Raw genomic sequence first — 26,659 nt, 5'->3', positions numbered from 1 at the left:
AGCAATATTTTTACATGTTTCCTAACAAGTAACTTTTCCCTCTTTTTTTCCTAGAGCATTGATATTCACTTAAAAAAAGACAGTCGGAGAGGAGTTGTCAATAACCAGCAGACAGACTGGTCATTCAAGCTGGATGGAGTTCTCCATGACGCCTCTCAGGACTTGGTTTATGAGACAGTCGCCAAGGATGTGGTTTCTCAGGCCCTCGATGGCTATAATGGTAATTAAGTTAATTAGCTGGTGCCTTAAGTATGAACCTGCAGGGCCCCTCTGAAGGAAGAGGTACAAGTATTTTATGGTAAATAAAATAAAACATATCCCCTACTTACTAATATTTGTTTGCTTATTTGTCTGTCTCCATGTTCTTGTGGCGGAAAACTTAATATTTGCTTTGTGACATCATGGACAATTGGAATCGTACCTTCATAGGAAGATTAAGTAACCTTGGAGCTCCATAGGTCATGGGGATTTAACTCTTATCCTGTTTTAAATCCCTCAAACATTAATTTGAAACTTATGTCTTTATGATCAGTTTGATGGACTTTGAACATTTTTCTCCCACCACCTGCCAGGAGCTTTTTCCATTCATTCCACCAGCAAAGTCAATCTACTACTTATGTTCTAGTATAGGATGACTTACATATATTACTATTAATAAAAACTTGAGCAGATTCTTATTTTCTCACGTTAAAAACAGTTTGGGGGGACAGTTTTTATAAACTTTTACAGTAAAATTGTGTTAGAACCTGTCCTTAAAAAAGTAGATCACAGTTCATAGACTGCCAATTTGGTGACTTGCTGACCAGTATGTTCCATTTTGCTTTTAGCAAGCCATGTTACAGGTATTCGGATGAAAAGTCCATCTAGTTTGGATGTCCTAGCATTGTGATTTATCCCACGCATGATATCTAGGTGTGGTCCCTAGTGACCCAGGGTTGTTCTTACTGGTTTTCATGACTCCCTGAGAAGATGTAGCCTTGAGGAGGTGGAGACAGAGGAACTCTGGCCCAGGGAGGTTAAGAGGCCTGGGGAACCACAAGTGGGCTCTCATTCCCAGCCAGGGACTGTGTCAGCTTCCTGCTCATTTGTGTTGGGTAAATAAATACTGTTCCTGGCCCCAACTCACATACTGACATTAGGACCCCTCGTGCAAAGTGTGCTCCCAATCCCAGTAACTAGAACATCTGTGTGGCAAAAGCAAACATTGATTTCTCCTGCCCAGTGATGCCCAGGCAGCTCTGCTGGGTAAATGCCTAGAAGCAGCCTTTGGGATGGGGTCTGGATCAGGCTGCCCATGCCAGGAGGAGCAGCAGATGAGGTCCGGAGCCCAGGGGACTGTGCAGTTTGCATCCCAGAGCCTGGATGGGAACAGTGCAAGTGAAAGTCTTCCCAGGGTGGGCAGTGAAACAGGATCAGATTAATGCTGGCCTGTCTGTGGTAGTCCCATTTCTGGAAGTTTCCTGGACCAATCAGCAGCCCTTTTTTATTGTGTGGGAACTTGCCATCCTCAAAGAATTCGTGCCTCTGGGGGAAGCAGATGCCTCCTGCCCGGCCAGCTCCCCAGGGAGGCCTACCCCTGAGACCCTGGCAGTTCATGGCCTTGCTAAAGAAGGACTGGAGTCAGTGCTCTGATCTTCCTTGTCTTTTAGGAAAACTCCCAGTTCCTCTGTTTCCTGAGATTCTCAGCTCTCCTCAGAAGCCCTGGGGCCAGGTCCTCTCTTGAACAGAGCAGGAGAACATGTGTGGAACACATTCAGAGCAGATGGCTGTGTTTTGATCCCTCATTTATGTCCCCGTTCTCCTGCCCACCCACCTCCACGGAGGAATTGCTGATGCCATTGGCTATTCCTGCTGGCCACTTTCATACCAGAGTCCTCGTGGCTGGAGCTGGGTGTGCACCGGACCTGCAAGCCATGGCATGCTGGGGGTGGGAGAGCCGTGCCTGGAGCTCTTTTTTCTGGATGTCACTGAATCATGTTTTGAAATGTTTGCAGGCACCATCATGTGTTATGGGCAGACAGGAGCTGGCAAGACGTACACCATGACCGGGGCAACTGAGAATTACCAGCACCGGGGGATCCTCCCTCGTGCCCTACAGCAGGTAGAGTAAGCCCATGGGTGGAAGCCACACAGGTCCCGTCTCTGGGTCGGGGATGCTGCAGACCCCAGGCCGACTAATGTTTGCAACCTGGACTGTAGAGGAGACAGAGTATGCATGACTGGGCAGGGGGAGCACTTCCGGAACCTGGGAGTTTGGGTTTCAGCCTCTGACAGACACCTTTGCTGAGCTTGTTTCCTCATTCATGAACAAGGGAGTTGGGCATGCTAACTGGCCTCTCGCTGCTCCGACAACCTGTGCTCCTGTAATGAAGGATTTGAAAGTCCTAACCATGTTCCCCGCTGGTTTTAATGAGGGGCATGCAGACCCTTGCAGAGTTTCCTTACTGACCTGCTCTGGCTTCTTTCACCACCACAGCCCCTAAAAGAACAGACAGAAGAAGAGCAGGGCACAGCCTGAGCTCTCAAGGCTTAGTCAGCCCCAGGGATCCCTGGAAAGTGTGACTGAGGACAGAGCAGCAGGCCTATCCTTGGCAGTGTGTTAGCCTGGGTTCTGTGAAGACCCTCTGGATGGAGGCAAGAGGCAAAGGGCCTTCCCCCAAAGGCATCTTGAGGCTCTACAGCCCTGTGCTATAAGTAGTGTAGGTGTCCTGCTATATAAACCATCCATTGTTGGGGGGGGGGGAGAGGGGGGGTGGGGGGGTGGGGTTGAATGGGACCTCACATATATATTTTTAATGTAATATTATTACAAAGTCAATAAAAAATAAAAAAATTAAAAAAAAAATAAAGTGATCATGATATAATGGCAAGTGAAAAAAGGGTACAAATTATAAAAAAAAAAAAAAAAAAAAAAAAAAAAAAAAATAAACCATCCATGCCCCAGTTTTGGAAGCAGGATCCTTAATATCTCACCACCAAAGCTCCTATATGTTAGGCTTTAGTGGTCTAGACAATAGAAATACAATGTAAGCACATAAGTAATTTTAACTTTTCCAATAGCTACCTATCCAAATGTGTCAACATGTAATCAATATAAGAATTATTAGAGATATTTTACATTCTTTTTCCTCACACTTAGTCTTCAAAATCTGGTGTGTATTCTGCATTTATAACACACCTCAATTCAGATGCTAAATATTATTTATCAGAAATACTTGATTGGTGTTTAGATTTCATAAAATTTACAGTTAAAAAAAGGAAATTCATGTACCCAGTGCAACTCACCATTTGCCAGGTAAGAAAATTAAGGTCCAGAGACCAGAAGAGGCCAGTCCAAAGTAACCTACTGATAAGTACCAAGTAGTCGAGAAGGCCAAATTGTGGCTTGGCTTCTACCCTTATTAATTGACTGACCATAGACAAATAATTTAATTGCATGGAACCTTCCACAAATGCGTAGTGCCCTTGCCCCGGCTCACTCACAAGAGTGTTGCAAGATGGAATTGAATAGGGGAATATGAAAGAGGTTTATCAATGGTGAGACTCCATACAAACGAGAGCTTCACTGCAGAGTCCTCTCCACTCAGCATGCCTCTGCTTCTTGGGACTCTACAAGTGTTAGCCAATCTGGAGGTCAGAGCTCGAAAAACTACAAGATGATCATAATTATCGCCTGTGGGAATAGTAATAATAGTAGTCCTTGCTGCTAATGGTGGCGACCATCGCACCAGCTAAACCATAAGTCTTTCAGGACAAGGCATATCCTGTACTTGTTAGGGTAGGTGCTCCCTAACACTTGCTGGCTGATGGAGTTCTGCTCTTGGTGACTGCTGTCCAATCGCCCATTCAGGTTTTTAAGATGATCGAAGAACGCCCCACACATGCCATCACCGTGCGTGTTTCCTACCTGGAGATCTATAATGAGGGCCTGTTCGATCTCCTGTCCACCCTGCCCTACGTTGGAGCCTCAGACACACCAATGACCATTGTGGAAAATCCTCAGGGGGTCTTCATTAAGGGCTTGTCGGTCCACCTCACGGGTCAGGAGGAGGATGCGTTCAGCCTCCTTTTTGAGGTGAGATGATTAAGTTTAGGGGACTTTTTCTCTCCTCTTCCTTCCTCCCTCCCTCACATTATTTTACTTGCTTTGATAATCAGAATGAATATTAATGTGTTTTAATTTAGAAAGTTCAGGTAGTACTGAAAAAAAAATAGCAACAAAAAAGAATTCGCTCATAATCGGTTTTTCACATAAGGCCACAAGAATGTATATTTTGGCTTATTTCCTACAGTCTCTTTCCTGTGTAGTTTTTTCCCTATGTATTTGAAAGTATTCTTAGGCCCTTTTTTCAGTTAACATTAAGTCATATGCATTTGTCATAAGAAAAAATTAAGGATTAATGTCCTTAATATATAAAGAACTCTATTATAAATCAAATTTTAAAATCCCCAATGTATGTAATTCTTTTAAAAGTCATAGGCTGAATCTCTCATACATTGCTAGTGGGACTACAAAATCGTACATCCACTTTGTCAATTTTTTAAAAACTTAAACATAAATTTTATCATGAGATCTAGAAATTCTGCCCCTTGGTATCTACCCAAGAGAAATGAAAGCATGTGTCCACACAGAGGCTTGCACATGGATGTTCATTGCAGCTCTATTCACAATAGCCCCAAACCAGAAGTAACCCAAATGTCCATCGGCTGGTGAATGAATAAACAAAATGGAGTAAACCTATGCACTGGAATACTACTTGGCAATAAAAAGGAATGAAGTACTAGTGTGTGCTTCAACATGGATGAGCCTCAAGTGCATTAAGCTAAGTGAAAGAAGCCAGTAACAAAAGACCATATGAAATGTCCAGAATAGGGAAATCTCCAGAGGCAGAAAGCAGATCAGCGGTTGCCTCGGGGACCGGAAGTGACTGAAAAGGGGCTTGACGGAACTTTTTGGGGTGATGCAACAGTTCTAAGACAGGATTGTGGTGATGGTTGCACATTTCTAACAGTCATTGAATTGTACACTTAAACAGTGACTTTTAGGACATGTAAATTACTCCTCAGTAAAACTTTTTAAAAAACCACATAGGAGTTATTTATGCCCGATTCCTTTTTGGGAATTCCCTAAGACCTAGGAAGAAGGTGCTTTGCATCAGAGGTTTTGGATTTGTTCCACCCAGGGCATCTGGGCACAATACCAATGAGGGTTCATCTTCAGCCAGGTCCATAGCTTGAGGGTCCCTGGCCCACCAAGCTGGGCTAAAACTTCTCAGAGATGTGGTTTTGTTTTCTTTCGTTTTGCTTAGTTTTCATGTTTCTTCTCCTTTTCAGTGCTAAAGCAGACTTATCTGTAATCCTCTAGCTGATGTTCAGAGTAGGTTTAGTTCTTTGCCATGACAATAGAGTCTTTAGGGTCTCCAGTTAATGGGTGTGTGGGTCTTGTCTCTGTTCCTCACCTTGGGCCAGCCCTTGGCTCTGACTTCTCTTTCCTTTACCCAATGAAGCTGTGTGTCAACGCCCATGTTTTCTTGGTATGCACAAAGGCCCTCAGGGCAAAACAGTCGCAGTGCTCAGATCCTCCCATTCCCTCTCTGGGTGCATGATTCTCCCAGATTTGAGCCTGGCAGTTTTCTACTATCTTGTTAAAAATATTTTACCAAGCACTTTTTTTTTCCCCTCAATAAGTGTTTGTTCCTATAATCTAGTATAGGGGTTCTTAACCTTTTTGTTCCATGGACCCCTTTGCAAGTTAGGCGAAAACCACAGACCCCTTACTAAGTCCACACTATACTGTGTGATATATTAATAAATATATCACAGCTGCACCAACACGTCCCCACAAGAATAGTGTTTTTTTGAATTTCAGTTCAAGCTCATGGATCCCTGGTTAAGAACCTCTGATCTAGTATGTTGTTACTAGAGCAGAACTCATTCTCATTTGAAAGACTATGTTGCTTGGCATAGAATGTGAGATTGACAGTTATTTTCTCCCATCACTCTGAAGGTGATATTGCATATCTTTGGCTTCCGTTGTTGCTTTTGGGGAGCCAAGCCAGCTTTCATTTTATTTGCTGTTCCTTTGTGGTAATCTCTCTTTTCTCTATGGCTACATTTAGATATGTTCTTTATCTTTGGGGTACTGCAGTTCTACTATGATGGACATATGTGTATATATATTTTTAGAGAACCTTTCTTGCAGTTCATTACTGTAGTGGGTTGAATTGTGTCCCTGAAAAGATATGTTCAAGTCTTAACCTCCAGTGCCTATGAATGTGACCTTATTTGGAAATAAGTTCTTTGCAGATGTAATAAAGTTAAGAAGAGATCATACCTGATTAGGGTGGGCCCTAAATCCAATGACTGGTGTCTTTTTTAATATAAAGGATAGGGAGATTTGAACAGGGACACAGAAGGAGACACACAGAGAAAGAAGGCCAAGTGAAGATGGAGTTAGAAATTGGGGTGATGCAGCTACATGCTAAGGAATACCAAATATTGCTGGCAGTCACACAGGAAGCTAGGAAGAAGCTAGAACCTTCGGAGGGGGATGGCCCTGCCAACATGCTGATTTTGGATTTCTTTCCTCTTGAACTGTGAGAGAATAAATTTCTGTTGTTTTAAGCCACCTAGTTTGTGGTAATTTGTTATAGCAACTCTAGGAAACTAACACAGTTAAACTTTCTGAATCCAATGATTCATGTCTTTTGTATCAACTGACAAAATCTCAACCATAATTCTTTCGAATATTTCTTCCTTTTTATCTCAGTTATCTTCTTCTGGAACTCTGATTAGACATACATTCTATCTTTTCACTCTGTCCTCCATCTCTCCCTACCTCTCCTTCATGTTATCATTCCTTTTATCTCTTTGTGCTTCATTCTTAGTCATCTGTTTTTTGTTTTTACTTTTTATTATTTTGGTAATCTTGTTAGGCTTATCTTCTAGTTTCCTAAGTCTCTCTTCAACTGTTCCTAATCTGCTCTCTAATGTCAAGTATTATATATTTTTAATTTCTACAAGTTCTATTTTGTTCTTTTTGAATCTTACTAGCCATTTTTTAAAAAAGATTTATTTATTTATTTTATTTCTCTCCCCTTCTGCCCCCAGCCCCAGCTGTCTGTTCTCTGTTTCTATTGGCTGCGTGTTCTTCTTTGTCTACTTCTGTTGTCAGAGGCACGGGAATCTGTGTTTCTTTTTGTTGCATCATCTTGTTGTGTCAGCTTTCCGTGTGTGCAGCACCATTCCTGGGCAGGCTGAACTTTCCTTCACACTGAGTGGCTCTCCTTACGGGGTACACTCCTTGCGCATGGGGCTCCCCTACGCGGGGGCACCCCTGCGTGGCACGGCACTCCTTGCACGCATCAGCACTGCACATGGGCCAGCTCCACACAAGTCAAGGAGGCCTGGGGTTTGAACCGCGGACCTCTCATGTGGTAGGCGGATGCCCTAACCACTGGACCAAGTCTGCTTCCCTTACTAGCCATTTTGATAGAATTCATTTCTCATATTTTTTATTCCCTCTTTTTGTATTCTTTAATAATTCCATTATCTTACAATTTTGAGGGTCGGATTCTACAGATATTCTTTATCAAGGCTCTTATTTATTGTGCCTTGTTTCCATGTGTGTTTCATGATTTGATTGCAAGCTCTAATTCCTTGGAGCTTTATCAGTAGATATTCTTTGAGACCTGGGTTGAGGATATGTTACAGAGAGGAATTTTTTTCTGTTTGAAGCTTAAGGAATATTACCAGTTACGTCTTTAAAATGAGTGTTTAGGAAGCTGACACAGCTTAATGGTTGAACTCCAGCTTCCCATATTTGAGATTCTGGGTCAATCCCCGGCCATGGTACCTCAAAAAACAAAACAAAACAAATAAAACATATGTTAAGGGGAGCAGATATGGCTCAAGAAGTTGAGAACCTGTTTCCCACATGGGTGGTCCTGGGTTTGGTTCCTGGTGCCTCCTAAGTGAAAACAAAACGAAATAAAAAACAAACAACAAGCAAACAGATGGAAAAAAAACAGCTCAGGAGCTGATGTGGCTCAGTGGTTGAGCACCGGCTTCCCACATACTGTTGCCACATTTTCTCTAGATTCTTGCCTATGTTACAAAAAAAGAATTTAAGAACATGCCAGTTTAGATAGGCCAGTAGTTTATTAGGAAAATGAGATAAGAGAAATGGGAGAAATAACAGATTATGGGTCCCAGGTATACTTGCAGGCTGGTCCAGGTGAAGCGAGAAAAAAAGCGTGCAAAAGGGTAAAAAAAGGGCTGGTTTACAGAATTACAAGCCCTCATTACAGATTACAAGTCCTCAGGTGTACTTGTGTGCTGGTCCAGGCAGAGAAAGAAAGGGCAAAAACAGGGCCAATTTAGTCTCTGCACTTGCTTTTTTTTTTTTAAGATTTATTTTATTTATTTTATTTCTCACCCACCCCCCCTTCACCATTCCCCTTGTTGCCTGATCTCTGTGTCTATTTGCTGTGTATTCTTCTATGTCTGCTTATATTCTCATTAGGCAGCTCTGGGAACCAATCCTAGACTTTCTGGAGTGGGAGAGAGGCGATTACTCTCTTGCGCCACCTCAGCTCCCTGTTCTGCTATGTCTTATAAATTTCTCTCCTCTGTGTCTCTTGTTGTGTCATCTTGCTGCACCAAGCTTTCCGTGTCAGCACTCCTTCACGGGGGCTTTCCTGCATTGGGCGGCACTCCCACGCAGGGCAGCACTCCTGTGCGGGGTGGCATTCCTGTGTGGGCCAGCACTCCACATAGGCCAGCTCGCCATGTGGGCCAGCTTGCCCTCACCAGGAGGCCCTGGGCTGCAAACCCTAGACCTCCTATGTGGTAGGTGGGAGCCCAATTGGTTGAGCCACATCTGTTTTCCCTGTGCTTGCTTTTTAAGCCATAATTACCCCGCCCCTTGTTAATGTTTGAGGGAGAAGTCCTAGCTGTTTGCTGTTTTGATTGGTTACCCTACTCATCAATTCCCCTGGGGGGCCCAATGGCAAGATCCCTTGAGAATATCTGGGGCTTTTCCTTGATCCCACACTAAATCCTGTTTCAAATGAGGAATTCTCACGAAGTTCTTCCAGCAGCCATCTTGTGGGGTCCTTCCCTCAGGGAAGGTTCCCATGGCCATGTGTTTCACAGCTGTGGTTTTCTGCCAGGTCCCAGATTCATCTTGTCATTCCCTAAACTAGCTTACTCCAACTCCCCCTTCAGAGAGTTTACACCTTTATTCTTAAAGGGGTGCTGAAGGATGATGGTCATTCTTCAGTAATTACTTCCTCCTAGTTAGAGGCAGTAGGCCCACCTGACAAGGTATAAAACCCTTTGCTACTCTATCACAATTGAGGGATGACAAATTTGGCACCATGGGTGGAGATGGATGAAATCCCCGTATGGTTAACAAGGCACTGATACTGGAAGAAACAAACTGAATTAGAATCTTGAAGATATAGGGTCCCACTAAAAGGGTACTGGACCACAAGAGTAGAGAAGGCCAGGTGCCTGCAAAGGGTGCATCCCCCTGAAGTTGGTGGGAAACAGCATTCTTCCTTGAGTTTTTTTATGCTATTGGTTAACTTTCAGGAGAGATTGTAACAGACTACGGGGTTTGGTATAAATTTCCAATCCCAGATCCTATGGTGGAGGAGAGGAATGAGAAGAGGCATTGCCCTTTTAGTTATTGTATAGGGAGAAACTACAGGAAATGAAAACAGACAAGATTTCTTAAGGGGTGTCTGGCTTGCCCTCCCATAGCAATGGGCTAGAGTTGGAGAGACAGCTGGTTTTGACACAGATGTTACTTAGCTTTGTCTCTTGAAGAGTTATTTCAGGCCAACTAGTGATTGGCACTCATACATCCCATTAGGTGCTTCTTGTGAGCTGGCACTTCCTTGGACAGCTGGCTTCACTTGGGATAAGTGCACCCAGTTGGGTATTCCTTTAACTTTAATAGATCAGTCTAGTAATTGTTGCTCCACTTAGTATGCCCGTCACACAGCCAGTATGCTGCAGCACCAATGACCTTACAGAGAGGCTAAGAAAGTAGGCTCCAGTATTCCACCAGCCTGGTGCAGAGAGCCCTTTGGCACTATGAAACAGTGCTAGTCTGGAGGCAATATACATTGTACATCTGGCCATATTCAGCCATCACTGGCTGCTGTAGGAGTCCACAACTGCCACGTGCTATCCGTCCACTTCAAGAGTATAACCAGAGATGTAGTAGATACCTTTATTGCTTGAGGGGTCAGTGACCAACCTAGCCAGTAACTCAAATGGAGAGGCTAAATGCAGTGTACTGAAGGCCTGGTTTGCATGCACAAGAGTGTTTGACAATACTGAAGTGTATCTCTTTTAATCTTTATACACTTCCCAAACACTGCCAATGCAGTGTATAACATCAAATGAACTTAACTGTTTTAGTGCTTTGGTTTTTGCTTTTACACCTTTACCACAAGGACGTCAATTAACAGGTATTTTACTTTAGCAGTATAGGAAAAACTATTTTCTCAACCATTTTATGAAAACTGAAGATTCCCAGTGGGTATCAGTATTATCTTTCTTTACCACCACTTGAATGTGCAGATGAGTTGGCTTCTGACTTACTTTTTGCCATTAATATCAATCAATTTAGGTTTCTAATTAGGAATGGCTTCCTGGAATTGGCCATTTAAATGCTTCAGTTCACAAGAAAACTCTTTATAATTAACCATAACCACATAGACTGGTTACTTTACCTTAAAATAAGCTTATTAAATTACAATTGGCAACCAGTGAAATTTACTTTATCCACTTAAAGGATAAAGATATACATTTCTTTAACTTCATTAGACATAAACTTACAACTTTCATCACCTTAAAGATTAATACATATAATGTTAATTTATATACTTGGTATTTTTATAAACGTAGAAATGTAACACCGAAGCTAAATAAAACTGAAACCGTGAATAATCTTAAAAACATACTGACTGCTAGTTTCTGGAATAGTTATAATTATTTATTTTACAAGATCTTTCCACAGCTTTCAAGGACTTTACTTACTGAAATTTGGTAATAGGATTATTAACTACCCTTATTTTAAGTCTGTTAAAAGGTTTAATTTGAGAGAAGTGGACTTAGCCCAGTGGTTAGGGCATCCATCTACCACATGGGAGGTCCGCGGTTTAAATCCCGGGCCTCCTTGACCCGTGTGGAGCTGGCCCATGCGCAGTGCTGATGCGCACAAGGAGTGCCGTGCCACGTAGGAGTGTCCCCCGCGTCGGGGAGCCCCACGCGCAGGGAGTGAGCCCTGTAAGGAGAGCCACCCAGCGCGAAAGAAAGTGCAGCCTGCCTAAAAATGGCGCCGCCCACACGGAGAGCTGACACAACAAGATGACGCAACAAAAAGAAACACAGATTTCCTGTGCCGCTGATAACAACAGAAGCGGACAGCCTAATTTGGGCTCCAGGAATGCTTATTCACATGTTTAACTGCATGTTTGATTTTACAATTTGAAAAGAGCTCGTTTAAGAATTTTCATTTGTTATTTTGATATTACCATCCAAGGTATAAAGATATATATACTGAACATATAGGTAGATATGATTAGAGAGAGTTTGACACAGAAACACAGAACTCCATTATAATTTTCATTCTGTTACAAAATAAGTTTAACTGTAAAATAACATTTAAAAGATCTTTTTGAAGGCCATTTTTAATGACTCTAATTTGCACTGTGACTATGCAGTTTTGCACATGAATTTCATTCCTTGATTATTGGCTTATAACCAAAATATCCCCAATGGTTTAATATACACTTTTCTTTGCTTCAGAACTTTGCTTATTTCCCATTTGACTTCAGCAGGCCTTGGATGTGCAAGACTAATTCCAGTTTATACTCACTGAGGTCATTGAAGTGTCAGGGAAACTGGTTACTCTCATGAATTGCTTCTTTTAGGAATTCTAACACTTGAGGTGGGAGATCTCCTCCACTTCCAAGTCCTCGGAGATAAGAGGACTCCAGCGGCTGCTGGACTGGAAGAGTGAGCATTCAACCCTGAGGGTCAAGAACTCCAACAGGCAGCAATTTAGTCCACACTTGTAGCCGTGAAAGAAAGCAGGGTCACTAATACTGTAGCCAGATTTTGTCAAGGTTATTGACTGTGCTGCAGAGATGAATTTCAAAAGCATGTCAGGTTAGTTAGGCCAATAATTTATTAAGGAATGGTGGGAAGAGAAATCGGAGAAAATAACAGATCTTAGGTCCAAGGTAAGGAGGAAGTAGCTGAAGAGTGATAAAGAGGGCTGGTTTATAGAATACACTTTCCCATTACAGATTGTAAATGCCCAGGTTTTACTTGTGTATTGATCCAGGCGGTGATGAAGAAGGCCAGAGAATAGGGGGTTTTTGCTTTTGCGCTTACTTTTTAAACCATCAATGATTCCGCCCCTTTGCTAATGACATTGCTATTTGGATTGATTACCCCACCCATCAATCCCCCAAGAGGCCCTAATGATAAGGCCCCTGGCGAATATCCAAGGCTTCTCCTGGCTTCCGGAGGAAATCTCATTCCTGATGGTAGAATCTTGTGAGGGTCTTCCAGCAGCCATCTTGGAGATATTGATGTCCACATGGACTCCTTGCCAGGTTCCAGGTCCATCTATTGATTTCTTATCTAGACTGCTTCAATACCAGTGGAAGGACAGGAGACAAAGGTATCTCAAGTTTGCTTTTCCCTGTGCCATAGGGGGCAGAAGTTATCATGAAATAACCACACGCAAAGGCAAGGGGTGAAGCTAGTCCTGAAATAACCATAAACAAAGGTAAATTAGCAAAGTATCATTACAATAGCTGAAGTCTAGGCTAAATCTACTCAGTTACAGAAATGTCAGATATTATCCTTCTGCTGTTTTATAATATAAAGGCATCTATATAATGATCTTAACTCTTAGTTACAGTTTCTAGTAAGTTTCTGTTAAAGCAAATTGAACACTTATATTAACAAAGCCACAACAATTTTATTAGTAACAACTTTGCTAAGTTTTTCTAGCAGTTGAACCAATTTCACTTGTGATTTATACTTTAAATCTAAGTGTGAGACAGTATTAACATTTAAAGGCTCATTTTTTGTGTTACCTTTTACCATTATTCAGTTTGTAACGGGTGAACCCCAAATCTGATTTCCTAGGCACAAGCAGATTGTTAAATACAGATTTCAAAGTTAAACACAAAGTTAAGCAGATTAAAACAGAAGAGAGAGGGAAGCGGCTGTGGCTCAAGTGATAGAGCTTCCGCCTACCATATTGGAGGACCCGGCTTCAATCCCTGGGGCCTCCTGTGAAAAAGAAGAGAAGGAGTGCCCATGCGGCAAGCCAGTGCCCATGTGAATGCCTGCGTGATGAGCCAGTGCCTGTGCAAGTGAGTCATACAGCAAGATGATGACACATCAAAAGAGAGACAAGGGGAGAGTCAAGGTGAAGCACAGCAGAAACCAGAAATTGAGGTGACGCAATTGACAGGGAACCTCTCTCCACATGAGAAGTCCCCAGGATCAAATTCAAATCCCAGTGAATCCTAGAGGAGAGAACATGAGAAGAGAAGACAACATAGATAGCAAAAAAACACAGCAGGGTGGGAGAAGGGGAAGGGGGGAAGATAGATACATAGATAGATAGATAGGTAGGTAGGTAGGTAGTAGGTAGATAGATAAATAGATAAATAGATTAAAAAAACAAAAGAGAATTTCACACCCTTGGCACTTCTAGGAACTTTTTAATCTTAATTGATGGCGTGTGAGGAGGCTACTCTCGCCTATACTGTGGCCACACAGACCATGAGCAGGTAGGTTTTCCTGATCTCTTAGAAGACACCCCTATGGGGAGCCTGCTGGTAGTCTAGAGACCATGCCTATTATTCTAGGAAAAATGAAGACACACCTTTTTGTCAACTGACATGGCGTCCCAGAGTCCAAGTCTGACTAAAACTTTCACCACTCCAAACCATTTGGAGCTGCTGCTCTGGTCTCGGCTCCTAAGAATTTTACCCAGAGCCCTGCCAATGGGCATCTCCATGGCTGACCTAGGTCTTGGGAGATGCCTGAATCCTGGATTCAGACCAAAGCATCCAAACCAAATTTGTGGGAGACATTGGGAGCAGTTACCCAAACTGAAGCACCGAATCCACCTAAGTCTTGGGGGGACATTTGGCTGCTCTGGTTCTTGGCACCCCTGGTGTTCCAGAGTTCAAGACTGACTACACCGTTACCCACACTGAAGCACCCGAGCTAAGTCTCGGGATGTTTGGCTGCTCTGATTCCTGCCGCCCCAGGAATTACAGAACCCTTGCCACCGGATGTTCTCGGGGCCACCCAGACTTGGGAGATGCCCAGACTAGATTCCAGACTGAAGTTACCAAGCTGCGCACATGATTCTTCCTGGAAAGGGGCTAAAAACGCTTCCTCTTTTCCACCTATTCTTACAGAGGTGATAAGAAGCAGCCTTTACTGCCTGGGAGTTTCCCAGTTAAACCAACTGTCAAAGACCATTAAAAGATTAAAGAGCTAGGGAAGTGGATTTGGCTCAACAGAGAGTCCACCTACCACATGGGAGGTCCAGGGTTCAAACCCAGGGCCTCCTGACCGGTGCGGTGAGCTGGCCCACGCGCAGCCCTGATGCGCACAAGGAGTGCCATGCCGCACGGGTAACCCCTGTGTAGGGGAGCCCCACACGCAAGGAGTGTGTCCCGTAAGGACAACCGCCCAGCATGAAAAAAGCACAGCCTGCCCAGGAGTGGCGCCGCACACACGGAGAGCTGACGCAGCAAGATGACACAACAGAGACTAAGATTCCTGGTGCCGCTGACAAGAACATAAGCGGACACAGAAGAACATACAGCAAATGGACACAGAGAGTAGACAGCTGGGGGGAGGGGAGGGGAGGAAGGGGAGAGAAATTTAAAAAAAAAAAGGATTAGAGAGCAATTGTTCCAGTTCACAGGCCTTCAGTCATGAAGCACCCTGAGGGTGCTAGCAAAACTTCTAGCAAATTCATTTTCAGTTTCTAAGACATTCCAAAGCATTTTACAAACCTGACATGAGAAATTCAGTAGTAGGAAGTAGGAAGATTAAATGTGGAGTTGTAGTGAATTATGAACACATCTCTTGGTCTGAGGCACCCTGGGAAGGGGAATGTGGGCCTCCCTGCAGCATCCACCTCAGTCCCACCCACCATCGCCCTCCCACCCTGTCCCAGACTGGGTAGCCAGGTATGGTCGGTAGGAAGGCAGACTGGCGAGGCTTGGATGCGTGAGGAGGTGCAAGCACCTGGCCTCTGCCATTGCCACTGCCACCGAGGGGAGAAGGCGGTGGCAGCCAGCACTGGGAGCAAGGCCTGTGGCTGCTAACAAGGCTGGGGCTTCAGAGTGGAGACTCTGTCCAGGCTGGAAAAGGTGGCTCTGCTGTGCCCAGAGCTTAGCTCTGGAACCCTGGCTAGACAGGGCTCTACTTTGAGCCCTCATCCTGCACCCCTGCCCTCCTGGCCAGGGTCAGGTCAAGAGGTCCCATGGCCAAGCCAGGGATTATGTTCTCTGGGGACCCATAGGGGAACCTTTCTAAAATGGATAACCAAAAGAGGGCACTAAATAAGCTGTTAATAGTTTAGACTCACCAGTATTTCTTTCTCCTAGCTAACTCACCAAAATATGCTGCCAGATTTTCTTTAGGTTCTTGGCTATGCTACAAAAAGAGAATTTAAAACATGCCAGTTTAGGCTCTCTCTGCCTAGAGGAGCCCACACCAAATCTTGGAGTGTATTTCCATCCTCTCCTATTTCTCAGCAAGCTCTGTTCTCTCCCCCATTTCCCAATAAATTCTTTTTACTAGCCTAAAACAAAACAAAACAAACAAAAAACATGCCAGTTTAGTTAGGCCAGTAGTTTATTAAGAAAGTGAGAGAAGAGAAATAGGAGAAAGTAACAGATTTAGGGGCCCAGGTGTACTTACAGGCTGGTCCAGGCAGAGCGAGAAAGGGCAGAGATAGGCCAATGTAGTCTCTGCACTTGCTTTTCAAACCATTACTTACCCCGCCCCTTGTCAATGTTTGGGGGAGGAGTCCCAGTTGTTTGCTGTTTTGATTGGTTACCCCATGCACTAATTCCCCCGAGAGGCCCAATGCCAAGACCCTTGGAGAATATCTGGGGCTTTCCTTGATCCCAGACTAAATCCTGTTCCAAATGGGGAATTCTCACCAAGTTCTTCCAGCAGACTTCTTGTGGGGTCCTTCCCTTGGGGAGGGTTCCCACAGCCATGTGTTTCACAACTGTGGTTTTTTGCCAGAGCGCAGATTCGTCTTTTCATTCCCTAAAATAGCCTACTCCAAAAATGAGGTCCAGAGGTTCAATCCCCAGCCCTGGTACATAAAAACAAAAACAAGCCAAAACGATTGTTTAGCTTAGATTGTCAGAACTTATGTGTGGTTGAGGTTATGATTACGAATTCTTGAACACTGTCTTTTTACCCCTTCTGTCCAGAGTGCTAGTGCTAAGATAGTTTTGTTGCTCCTCGCTTTTTGTAGCGTATTTTCGTTTATGTCTTCTTTGCCAGAGGGCATAACTTTCAGGGATTTGGCTTACAGACACTTTCTTTGAGTGGACCCAAAGTTTTTTCTGCCATCACCTGCATGATTGGGTTGCCAAGTATTGCATCTGAAATTGTGAAGGGTCCTTCTCATAAGTATTTACACACACACAGAAGCATCAGGCCTCAGACCTTTATTACTTGCAGGCTCACAGCAGTAATAGTGCTACAGTGATACTGTAGCATGGGTTCCCCATACTCCAATCCCCGTGGGACAATACACTGAGGGTAGATGCCCCCTGAGCTTACAGCATCTCTGTACCACTGGAGAGGAACTCAAATTATGAATCTCAGAGCTTATATAGGAGCAAGTCTCTCTCACACACACATGCACACACAGTTTTCCCTATTATTGACATTTTGCATTAGTGTGGTACCTTTGTTACAACTGATGAACCAATATCATTAAAATTATATTGTTAACTAAAACTAGTTAACCTTAGGGTTCATTCTTTCTTTTGTATGGTTCTGTGGGTTTTTAAAAAATTTGTATTGTATTTAAAAATTGTATGCAACATAAAATTTCCAATTTTAACCACTTTCAAGTATACAATTCAGTGGTATTGATTACATTCACAATGGTGTGCTACCATCACCACCATTCATTACTGAAATTTTTCTATCGCCCCAAACAGAAGCTCTGTACCCATTTCCCTCTGCCCACCCTCCCTCCCTGGTAACCTGTAATCTAATTTCTGTCTGAATGAATTTGCATATTCTAGTTATTTCATATAAGTGACATCACATAATATTTGCCCTTTTGCATCTGGCTTATTTTACTTAACATAATGTCTTCAAGGTTAATCTATGTGATAGCATGTATCAGAATCTCATTTGAGAGTGCCAGCTTTTATTCTACCAGTCCTCTCTTAAGAAAGGAGGGAAAAGTCTCTACTCTGGAATGTAAGCATTTGGCTCCTGTATTAGTCTGCCAAAGGGTGCTGATGCAAAGTACCAGAAATCTGTTGGCTTTTATAAAGGGTATTTATTTGGGGTAAAAGCGTACAGATACAAGGCTGTAAAGAGTCCATCTTGAGGTTGCTTTCTCACCAAAGTCAGTTGCCACAGGTTGAGGCAAGATGGTTGCTGATCTCTGCCTGGGCTCTCTGTTCCTCCAGGCTTCCAGTTCTCTCTCTCTCCTGCTTAGGGCTCGTCTCTCAGGGCTTCCTATACCAATCAGCTTCTTCAGAAGGTCAGCTGTAGGCTATCACGCAAATGGTCCATCTCTCTCTGGGGCCCTAGGATCAAACACGACAGAGTTCTCTCTGTGTCTTCTTGAGTGAGCGTCCATTTATATAGGCCCCCAGGAGGGGGAGGACTCCACCTGAGTCAGGCCTTGCTACTGTAGCCCAGTCAGAAGCCCTACATTGATTTTATCAAGTAAACTTAAAGCCTTTGAATTTGATACAATCAAAGGATACCACACCCAGAAGACTAGATTAGTTTACAAACAGTCTTTCTCTTTATGGGATTCATAACAATCTCAAACTGCCACAACTCGCAGGGAGATAAGAACAGTTTTATCACCCTTTGAATAGTGGATGGCTCTGGGGGGAGGGAGGGGAGAGATAAGTGTCTCCAGGGCTACCACCTTTAGAATAGGAAGAGCAAACAACCTTCATTGCTCAGAAGGCCCAGCCTATCTAACAACACTGAGAAATTCAGAGAGGACTACCTTACAGTACTTGGTTGGCAGGTGCCCTTAGGGCAATAAGAGCCTGGATTCTTTCTTACATTTCCAAGATTCCTGCTCCTGCTTTGTGCATTGCCACTGGCTACTCCCCGTACTTTCCTGCACTCTGCTGTGCATTCAAAAGGAAGTTTAAAATATTCTCCACATGATCTTGAGGTGTTTTGCAGTTAGGAGGGTTGCTTAATACTTAGTCCATTAATATTGCCAAAAACGGAAACCGCCTTCATGTTTTGGGCGGAGATATAGTGCAAAAGGTGTAGGACTTGTCGAGGATATGGAGAAATAGGAACCCTTTTACGTTGTTCATGGGAATGTAAGATAGTACAGCCCCTGTAGAAAACAGGTGGGTGGTTCCTCAAAAGTCAGGGATAGAATTACCATATGACCCTGCAATCCCACTGCTAGATATATATCCAAAAGATTTGAAAGCAGGGACTCCAATAGATATATGCACACCCATGTTCATAATGTCTGCCATTATTCACAATTGCCAAAATGTGTCCATCAACAGATGAATGGATAAACAAAATGTGGTACATCCAGACAATGGAATATTATTTAGCTGTAACAAGGACTGAAGTTCTGATACATGAAACAAACGTGGATGAATCTTGAAAAAACTGTTGAGTGAAGTAAACCAGACACAAAAGGACAACTGTATGAGCTCAATGATATGAAATAATTAGAATAAGCAAATTCAGAGTCAGAAAGTAGAATGCAGACTAGCAAGAGGCCAGGACAGGGTAGAGAAGGGTAGCTTAATGGGTGCAGGATTTCTGTTTGGGGTGATGGAAAAGTTTTGATAACAGTGTTGATGGTAACACAGCATTATGAGTGTAATTAACACCACTGAATTGAAAGTAGTAAAACTAGAAATTTTATTTTGCATGTATGTTAGCAGAATAAAAATTGAAAAGAAAAACTCATAGAACAAGGGACTATAGTTAATTATATAATGATAATAATATTGGTTTATCAATTGTAATAGAGGTAACATGCTGATGCAAAATGTTAATAGGGAAAAGTGTACGGTAGGGAGTGGAAGAGAGTATATGGGAATTCTGTACTTTCTGCATATCTTTTCCATAAATCTACAACTGCTCTAATTGTTTTTTACTACAGTAATTGTTTTAATAGACCAAAAGGTGTAGCACTTGGAATTGTGGGACCTGGGCTCAAATCCAGGTTTCTCTCAAGTTATGCCGCCTTAGTCTTGAGCAGATCATTCATTTTTTCAAGCCCATTTGCTCATCTGTAAAAGTGGAGAGAGAAATGGTACCTATTCCAAAAGGCTGTTAGACTTAAATGAGAGCAGGCTTTTAAAATTTTATTTTATTTATTTATCGCCCCCCATCATTATTTGCATTCACTGTCTGCTATTTGTGTCCATTTGCTGTGTGCTGTCTGTATCTGCTCATCTTCTCTTTTAGGAGCCACCAGGAATGGAACCTGGGACCTCCCATGTGGGAGAGAGGCTCTTAATCTCTTGAGACACCTCTACTCCCTGCTTTGTTGTATCTCTCATTGTGTTTCCTCTTTGTGTTTCTGCTTTGTGTCTCCTTGTTACTTCATCTTGTAGCATCAGCTTGCTGCACCAGCTTGGTGTCTTGCTAGTCTTCTCTGGGAGGCACCAGGAATAGAACCTGGGACTTCCTGTGTGGTAGGTGGGAGCTCAATTGCTTGAGCCACATCCAGTTCCAGGGATCAGCATTTTGAGTACCTTCCCCAGGACTTGGCTCATAGTAAGTGCTCAGTGGATGCTGTTCAGAATCATGATTGGTATTGCCTGAGTACTGATCATGATAAGAATTGAACTGAATGGTTTATTGGCAGCAAAATTTCCCCAAACCTTGATGCCCTCCAGGACCATGTCCTTGCTGATGGGAGAGCTCTGATGGCAAAAAGATGAATCCAAGGCCTAAAGATGTCCACCGTGGGGTGGAGAAGGGAGAGGGTGAAACCAGCAATGACCATGGCATGGTCTGAGCTATGCTCCAGGAGTGACAGACACCCTAATGGATGTGAACAGGGCTGAGCAGTCAGCAGAGGACACTTGGTGGAGGAAAGGGCACTTTCTCTGGGCTTTACCAGTTGCTGAATAGGAGCCAGAATGGCAAGGGAAAAGGGTACTTTGGGAAAGGGGACTGACATAAACATGAGTTGACCCTTCCTCCTCTTGATGAGTATCCCTGAATCAATGTGTAGGGACAGATAGACAGAGACAAGCTGTGGAGATGTCGCCATGGAGGTCACCCAGAATCACTCCACAGCATAGCTGCTCTGGGCCTTATTCATGGCATTTCTTGGGGGCTTTTACAGAGATAGGCATCCTTCCTGCAAGGAACCTTTTCTCTAAGAACAATCATTTCCACCACACTCACTTTAAAGTGTCTTCTAGTTGCAGGGCCCATCCCTGTAAGTTTCCCTAATTTTTAAAAGTAATACTTGTTCACTATAATATATATGTATATATATATATAAAAGCACAAACAGTATGAAAAAGAAAAAATAACCTATAAACCCTGACCCAAAAATGGCCATTGTTAACATCTTGGAAAAATTCTGCTTACTCTTTCTAATATGAATTTTTTGTGTTCCTTAGTTCATACCATACATATGATTTTTGAATCCTGCATTTCTTGGTTATTAGAAAATATTTGTCAGATGCAAATAAATAAAATCAGAAATGAGAGGGGGACATTACTGCTGACCCCACAGAAATAAAAGTATTATAAGAGGATACTATAATCAACTGTACACCAACAAACTAGACAACTTAGATGAAATGAACAAATCCCTAGAAATGCATGAATAACCTGCACCAACCCTAGAAGAAATAGAAGACCTAAACAAACAAATCACAAGTAAAGAGAATGAAGCAGTCATCAAAAATCTTCCCCCCCATTTTTTTGTGGTGATGAATGCACAACATTATGATTATACTTATTCATGAACTATTGTGATTAGTAATCGAAGAAAATGTGGCATTGGTGTGGAGAAAGTGACCATGGTGGCTGCTGGGAATAGGGAGTGGGAGGAAGAGATATGATGTGGGGGCATTTTCAGGGGTTGGAGTTGTCCTTGGTGGTGCTGCAGGGACAGTTACCGGACATTGTATGTCTTCCCATGGCCCACTGGGTGGACTGTGGGAGAGTGTGGGCTATGGTGTGGACCATTGACCATGAGGTGCAGCAGTGCTCAGAGATGTATTCACCAAATGCAATGAATGTCTCATGATGATGGAGGAGGTTGTTGTTATGGGGGAAGGAGTGGGGTGAGGGGACCTCATATTTTTTTAATGTAACATTAAAAAAATAAAGACAGGGAAGTGGACTTGGTCCATCTACCACATGGGAGGTCTGCAGTTCAAACCCCGGGCCTCCTTGACCCGTGTGGAGCTGGCCCATGCGCAGTGCTAATGCACGCAAGGAGTGCCCTGCACGCAAGGTGTCCCCCATGTAGGGAAGCCCCACATGCAAGGAGTGCACCCCGTAAGGAGAGCTGCCCAGAGCGAAAGAAAGTGCAGCTTGCCCAGGAATGGCGCCACACACACGGAGAGCTGACACAACAAGATGAACAAAAAATTCCTGTGCCGCTGACAACAACAGAAGTGGACAAAGAAGAACATGCAGCAAATAGAAACAGAGAACAGAGAATAGACAACTGGGGGGAAGGGGGAGAGGAGAGAGAAATAAAATAAATAAATTTAAAAAAAAAAGAAAAATAAATAAATATATAGGTCAATAAATCAGTCAGAAAATGCTTCATATGAAATAGAGACATTTAAATAAAGACATGAAGAAAGTGAGGGACAAAGTGTATTATATTTATAACTATAAATAAAAGGAGCATTTATTTTTAAAAAAGCTATCTTCTAGGCTGGGGGATTAAAAATCAATATGCCCTATAAGTGCCCAGTTTAAATCTTTTAACAGCCTTAAAATACGCGTGGTTAATAATTGTATTACCGGGAAGCGAAGGCTTGAGTCTGGCACCTTAGACCACTTGGCCATCCTGACACAGTTTCTGTGTGATGGAATTGGACTCAGAGGGGATCTCTTTTCACAAGACTTGCATGCTACTTTATTGGAATTGTAGTTGGTGCTGGGGTTTTAGATATATTTAGGGGATTTGAATCTCTGGACTGATAATATGACACCCAGGCCCAGAGCCTCAACAGACTTCAGCTCCTACACTTTGATTTATTGGACTTACCCCACTCAGCTAACATCGAGTTGAAGAAGGTCAACCACCACACCATGGAGCCTAGAGTGTCTACAACTGAAAGCAGGAGGAGTGCATCCAGTATCCATGTGGAATCTAAGCCCCCATTTGACATAGATGTGCAATGGACACAACCAATCCAATCCACAGAGAAAATGTGGAATGGATGTGGGAAGGGTAGCCATGGTGGCTGCTGGGTTTGGGGAATGGGAGGAAGAGATGAGATGTGGAGGTGTTTTCGGGACGAGGAGATGTCTTGGGTGGTGCTTCACGGACAATTACGGGACATTGTAGATCCCCCCAGGGCCCACTGGATGGAACGTGGGAGAGTGTGGGCTATGATGTGGACCATTGACTATGGGGTGCAGTGATGCTCAGAGATGTACTTACCAGGTGCAATGGATGTGTCACGATGATGGGAGAGAGTGTTGCTGTGGGGGGAGTGGGGGGTGGGGGCGGTGGGGTTGAATGGGACCTCATATTTTTTTAATGTAATTTTTAAAAATAAATAAATAATTAAATAATAATAATAATAATTGTATTACCGAATTTCAGTAAGTAAAATGGTCCATAAAAGCTATGAAAAGGGAAACGGACTTTGGCCCAGTGGTTAGGGCGTCCGTCTACCATATGGGAGGTCCGCGGTTCAAACCCCGGGCCTCCTTGACCCGTGTGGAGCTGGCCATGCGCAGCGCTGATGCGCGCAAGGAGTGCCGTGCCACGCAAGGGTGTCCCTCGCGTGGGGGAGCCCCACGCAAGGAGTGCGCCTGTGAGGAAAGCCGCCCAGCGTGAAAAGAAAGAGCAGCCTGCCTAGGAATGGCGCCGCCCACACTTCCCGTGCCGCTGACGACAACAGAAGCGGACAAAGAAACAAGACGCAACAAATAGACACCAAGAACAGACAACCAGGGGAGGGGGGGAAATTAAATAAATAAATCTTTAAAAAAAAAAAAAGCTATGAAAAGTTCTTTCCTATACTATGATTAAACAAAGTGTACAACTATAATATATTTCAGAACTTAGTAGTCAGTATTCTTTTAAAATTCTCCACAGTTTCAGAACTTGAACAAAGAAAAGGTGTTTTAACATCCAGTAAAGAAAGGAAAGAGAATATTGATTGCATTAACTATACTGGATTCAGTGTTATTTGGCTTGTATGTAATCTCCCTTGGTTTTATAAAATACCAATTCAATAAATTAACATTATTTGTATAAAATATTTGAAGTAATGAAAATTTTAAGTGCTTATTAATAAAATTAAGCTAAAAAAGAAAATGTACATATGCTCTCTGAAATAAATAAACTTCAAAAACAATGATTATACTAAGAACCATTGATTATACAATTTGGATAGATCATATGGTATGTGAATATACCTCAATAATACTGCTAAAAACAAAAAACAAACAAAACTCCCCAAACAAGAAAAGCCCAGGACCAGATGGCTTCACAAGTGAATTTTACCAATCATTCAAAGAATATTTGATATAATCCTTCTCTAACTCTTACAAAAAATTGAACATGAAGGAACTCTACCAAACTCATTCTCTGAGGCCAGCATCACCCTAATATCAAAGCCAGATAAAGATACAACAAGAAAAGAAAATTACAGACAAATTTCTGAACAAAATACTTGCAATCAAATCTAGTAGCACATTAAAAGAATTGTACACCAAGATCAGGTGGGTTTTATCCCAGGTATGCAAGGGTGGTTCAACACAAGAAAATGAATTTATGTAATAAATCACATTAATAAATCAAAGGAAGAAAATCACATGATCATCTTGAATGACACAGAAAAAGGCATTTGATAAAATACAGCATCATTTCTTGGGGGAAAAAAAACAACAATCCAAAAGATAGGAATAGAAGGAAACGTTCCCAACATGATAAAGGGCAAATATGAAAAAGCCACACCTAACATTTTAGTCAATGGTGAAAGACTGAAAGCTTTCCCACTGAGATTGGGAATACGACAAGGATGCCCACTTACCACTGTTATTCAACATTGTGCTAGAAGTTCTAGTTAGAGCAATAAGGCAAAAAAAAAATAAACAAAAGGCTTCCAAATCAGAAAGGAAAAAATAAAAGTTTAACCATCTGCAAATGATATGATCCTATATCTAGAAAGACCTGAAAAATCTACAACAAAGATACTAGAGCTAATAAATGAATTCAGTACAGTGGCAGGATACACAAAAGACTGATACACAAAATCAGTAGTGTTTCATTTCTATACACTAGTAATGAGTAATCTGAGGAGGAAGTCTGGGAAAGAATTCCATTTACAATAGAGACTAAAAGAATCAAATATTTAGGAATATGCCTAGCCCAGGACATAAAAGACTGGTATTCAGGAAACTATAAAGCATTGCTAAAAGAAATCAAAGAAGACATAAATAGAAAGACATCCTGTGTTCATGAATTGGAAGACTAAATATTGATGAGTCAATTTAACCAAATTGATTTACAAACTTAACACAATCCCAATCAAAATTCTAACAGCCTACTTTGCAGAAATGGACAAATCAATTATCAAATTTATTTGGAAGGGTAAGGGGCCCTGAATAGCCAAAAATGTCTTTAAAAAGAACAAAATTGGAGGATTCTCACATCCTGACTTTAATGCATATTTCTTTGCTACAGTGATAAAAACAAAACACAAAAAAAAACAAACAAAAAAAAACCCAGCATAGTTCTGGCATAAAGATAGATGTATTGACCAGTGGAATTGAATTAATTAAGAGTTCAGAAATAGAGGGAGGTGGGGCAAGATGGCATCTGAGTGAGTGCATCTCATAATCTCTCCTGCAAAGAAGCAGCTGAGTAGGGTTGGAGTCCTGCTGGACCAGGCTGTTTTGGGTGTTTGCAGGGCAGGAGGTGTCTGGACGTCGATTTAGTGGAATGGTGACAGAGGAGATTCTTGCAAGAGTAAACTTAGCCAGCAACAAGAAAATAGAGTAAGAAGAACAAAGTAACAAAGAAAAGACATAACACTTACACACAAACAACAACTAATTAATCCCCAAGACTAGACAAAGAAGCTAAGGAACTGATTAAACCCATCAAGATAAAATGATGACCAGATAGCAACAAAAAACTACAAACCAAACCAATAATCAGGAAAACATGGCCAAATCCAATCAACAAACTAAAAACCAGGAAGAGGAGCAGAACATTGGACAAGTAATTAAAGATCTCAAAACATATATTAGAGTCCAACTTAATGAAGTAAAAGAAGAGATTAACAATATGAAGAAAACACTTGGAGAGGAAGTTGCAGACATATACAAAAAGATAACAGATATGATGGTGATGAACACCACAGTTCAAGAAATCAAAAATACACTCTCAGCAAATAGCAGCAGGTTCGAAGAGGCAGAGGAGAGAATTAGCGACGTGGAAGACAGTACATCTGAAAGCAAAGAGATAGTAGAAATGATCAATAAAAAGATAGAAAAAATCCAGCTGGGACTTAGGGACCTGAATGACAATGCAAAATGCACAAACATATGTATTATAGGCATCCCAGAAGGAGAAGAGAAGGGAAAAGGGACAGAAGGGGTGTTGGAGGAAATAATGGCTGAAAACTTCCCAAATCTACTGAGAGAGATGGGTGTACATGTCCAGAAAACACAGTGCACCCCAAACACCATAAATCCCAACAGGCCCACCCCAAGACGTATACTTGTCAAATTATTCAATGCTCAAGACAAAGAGAAAATTCTAAAAGCAGCAAGAGAAAAGAGAAACATCACATATAAGGGAGGCTCCATAAGATTAAGTGCTGATTTCTCATCTGAAACCATGGAGGCAAGAAGGCAGTGGTATGATATAGTCAAGGTACTAAAAGAAAAAAATTTCCAACCAAGAATACTCTACCCAGCTAAGCTAGGATTCAAAAATGATGGAGAATTCAAAATATTCACAGATAAATAGAAATTAAAAGAGTATGCCAACAAGAACCCTGCCCTTCAAGAAATACTAAAGGGAGTTCTGCAGGAAGAACAAAAAAAGAAAACAAAACAGGAGAGGCAGAGTTGGAGGAGAGTATAAGAGCAACAAAAAAGACAAAAAGAAAAGGAAAAAACAAACAAAATATGACAAACACAAGTC

At 42.3% G+C, this 26,659-nt stretch overlaps 1 protein-coding gene across 10 annotated transcripts in view; it reads left to right on the top strand.

Annotated features, from left to right (window-relative positions):
* The window catches only part of KIF9 (kinesin family member 9), a 115,880-nt gene that overhangs the window by 8,703 nt on the left and 80,518 nt on the right, over positions 1–26,659 (top strand). For all 10 annotated transcript variants that reach the window (XM_058288511.2, XM_058288510.2, XM_058288514.1 and 7 more), the window contains 3 exons: positions 55–220; positions 1,995–2,101; positions 3,851–4,075. In XM_058288511.2, coding sequence (XP_058144494.1) covers positions 55–220; positions 1,995–2,101; positions 3,851–4,075 — 498 coding nt within the window. The remainder of the gene's footprint in view (positions 1–54; positions 221–1,994; positions 2,102–3,850; positions 4,076–26,659) is intronic.

The sequence above is a fragment of the Dasypus novemcinctus genome, chromosome 26 (genome assembly GCF_030445035.2).
Source record: "Dasypus novemcinctus isolate mDasNov1 chromosome 26, mDasNov1.1.hap2, whole genome shotgun sequence".
NCBI lineage: Eukaryota > Metazoa > Chordata > Mammalia > Cingulata > Dasypodidae > Dasypus > Dasypus novemcinctus.
This window is presented reverse-complemented; position numbering and strand designations above follow the sequence as displayed.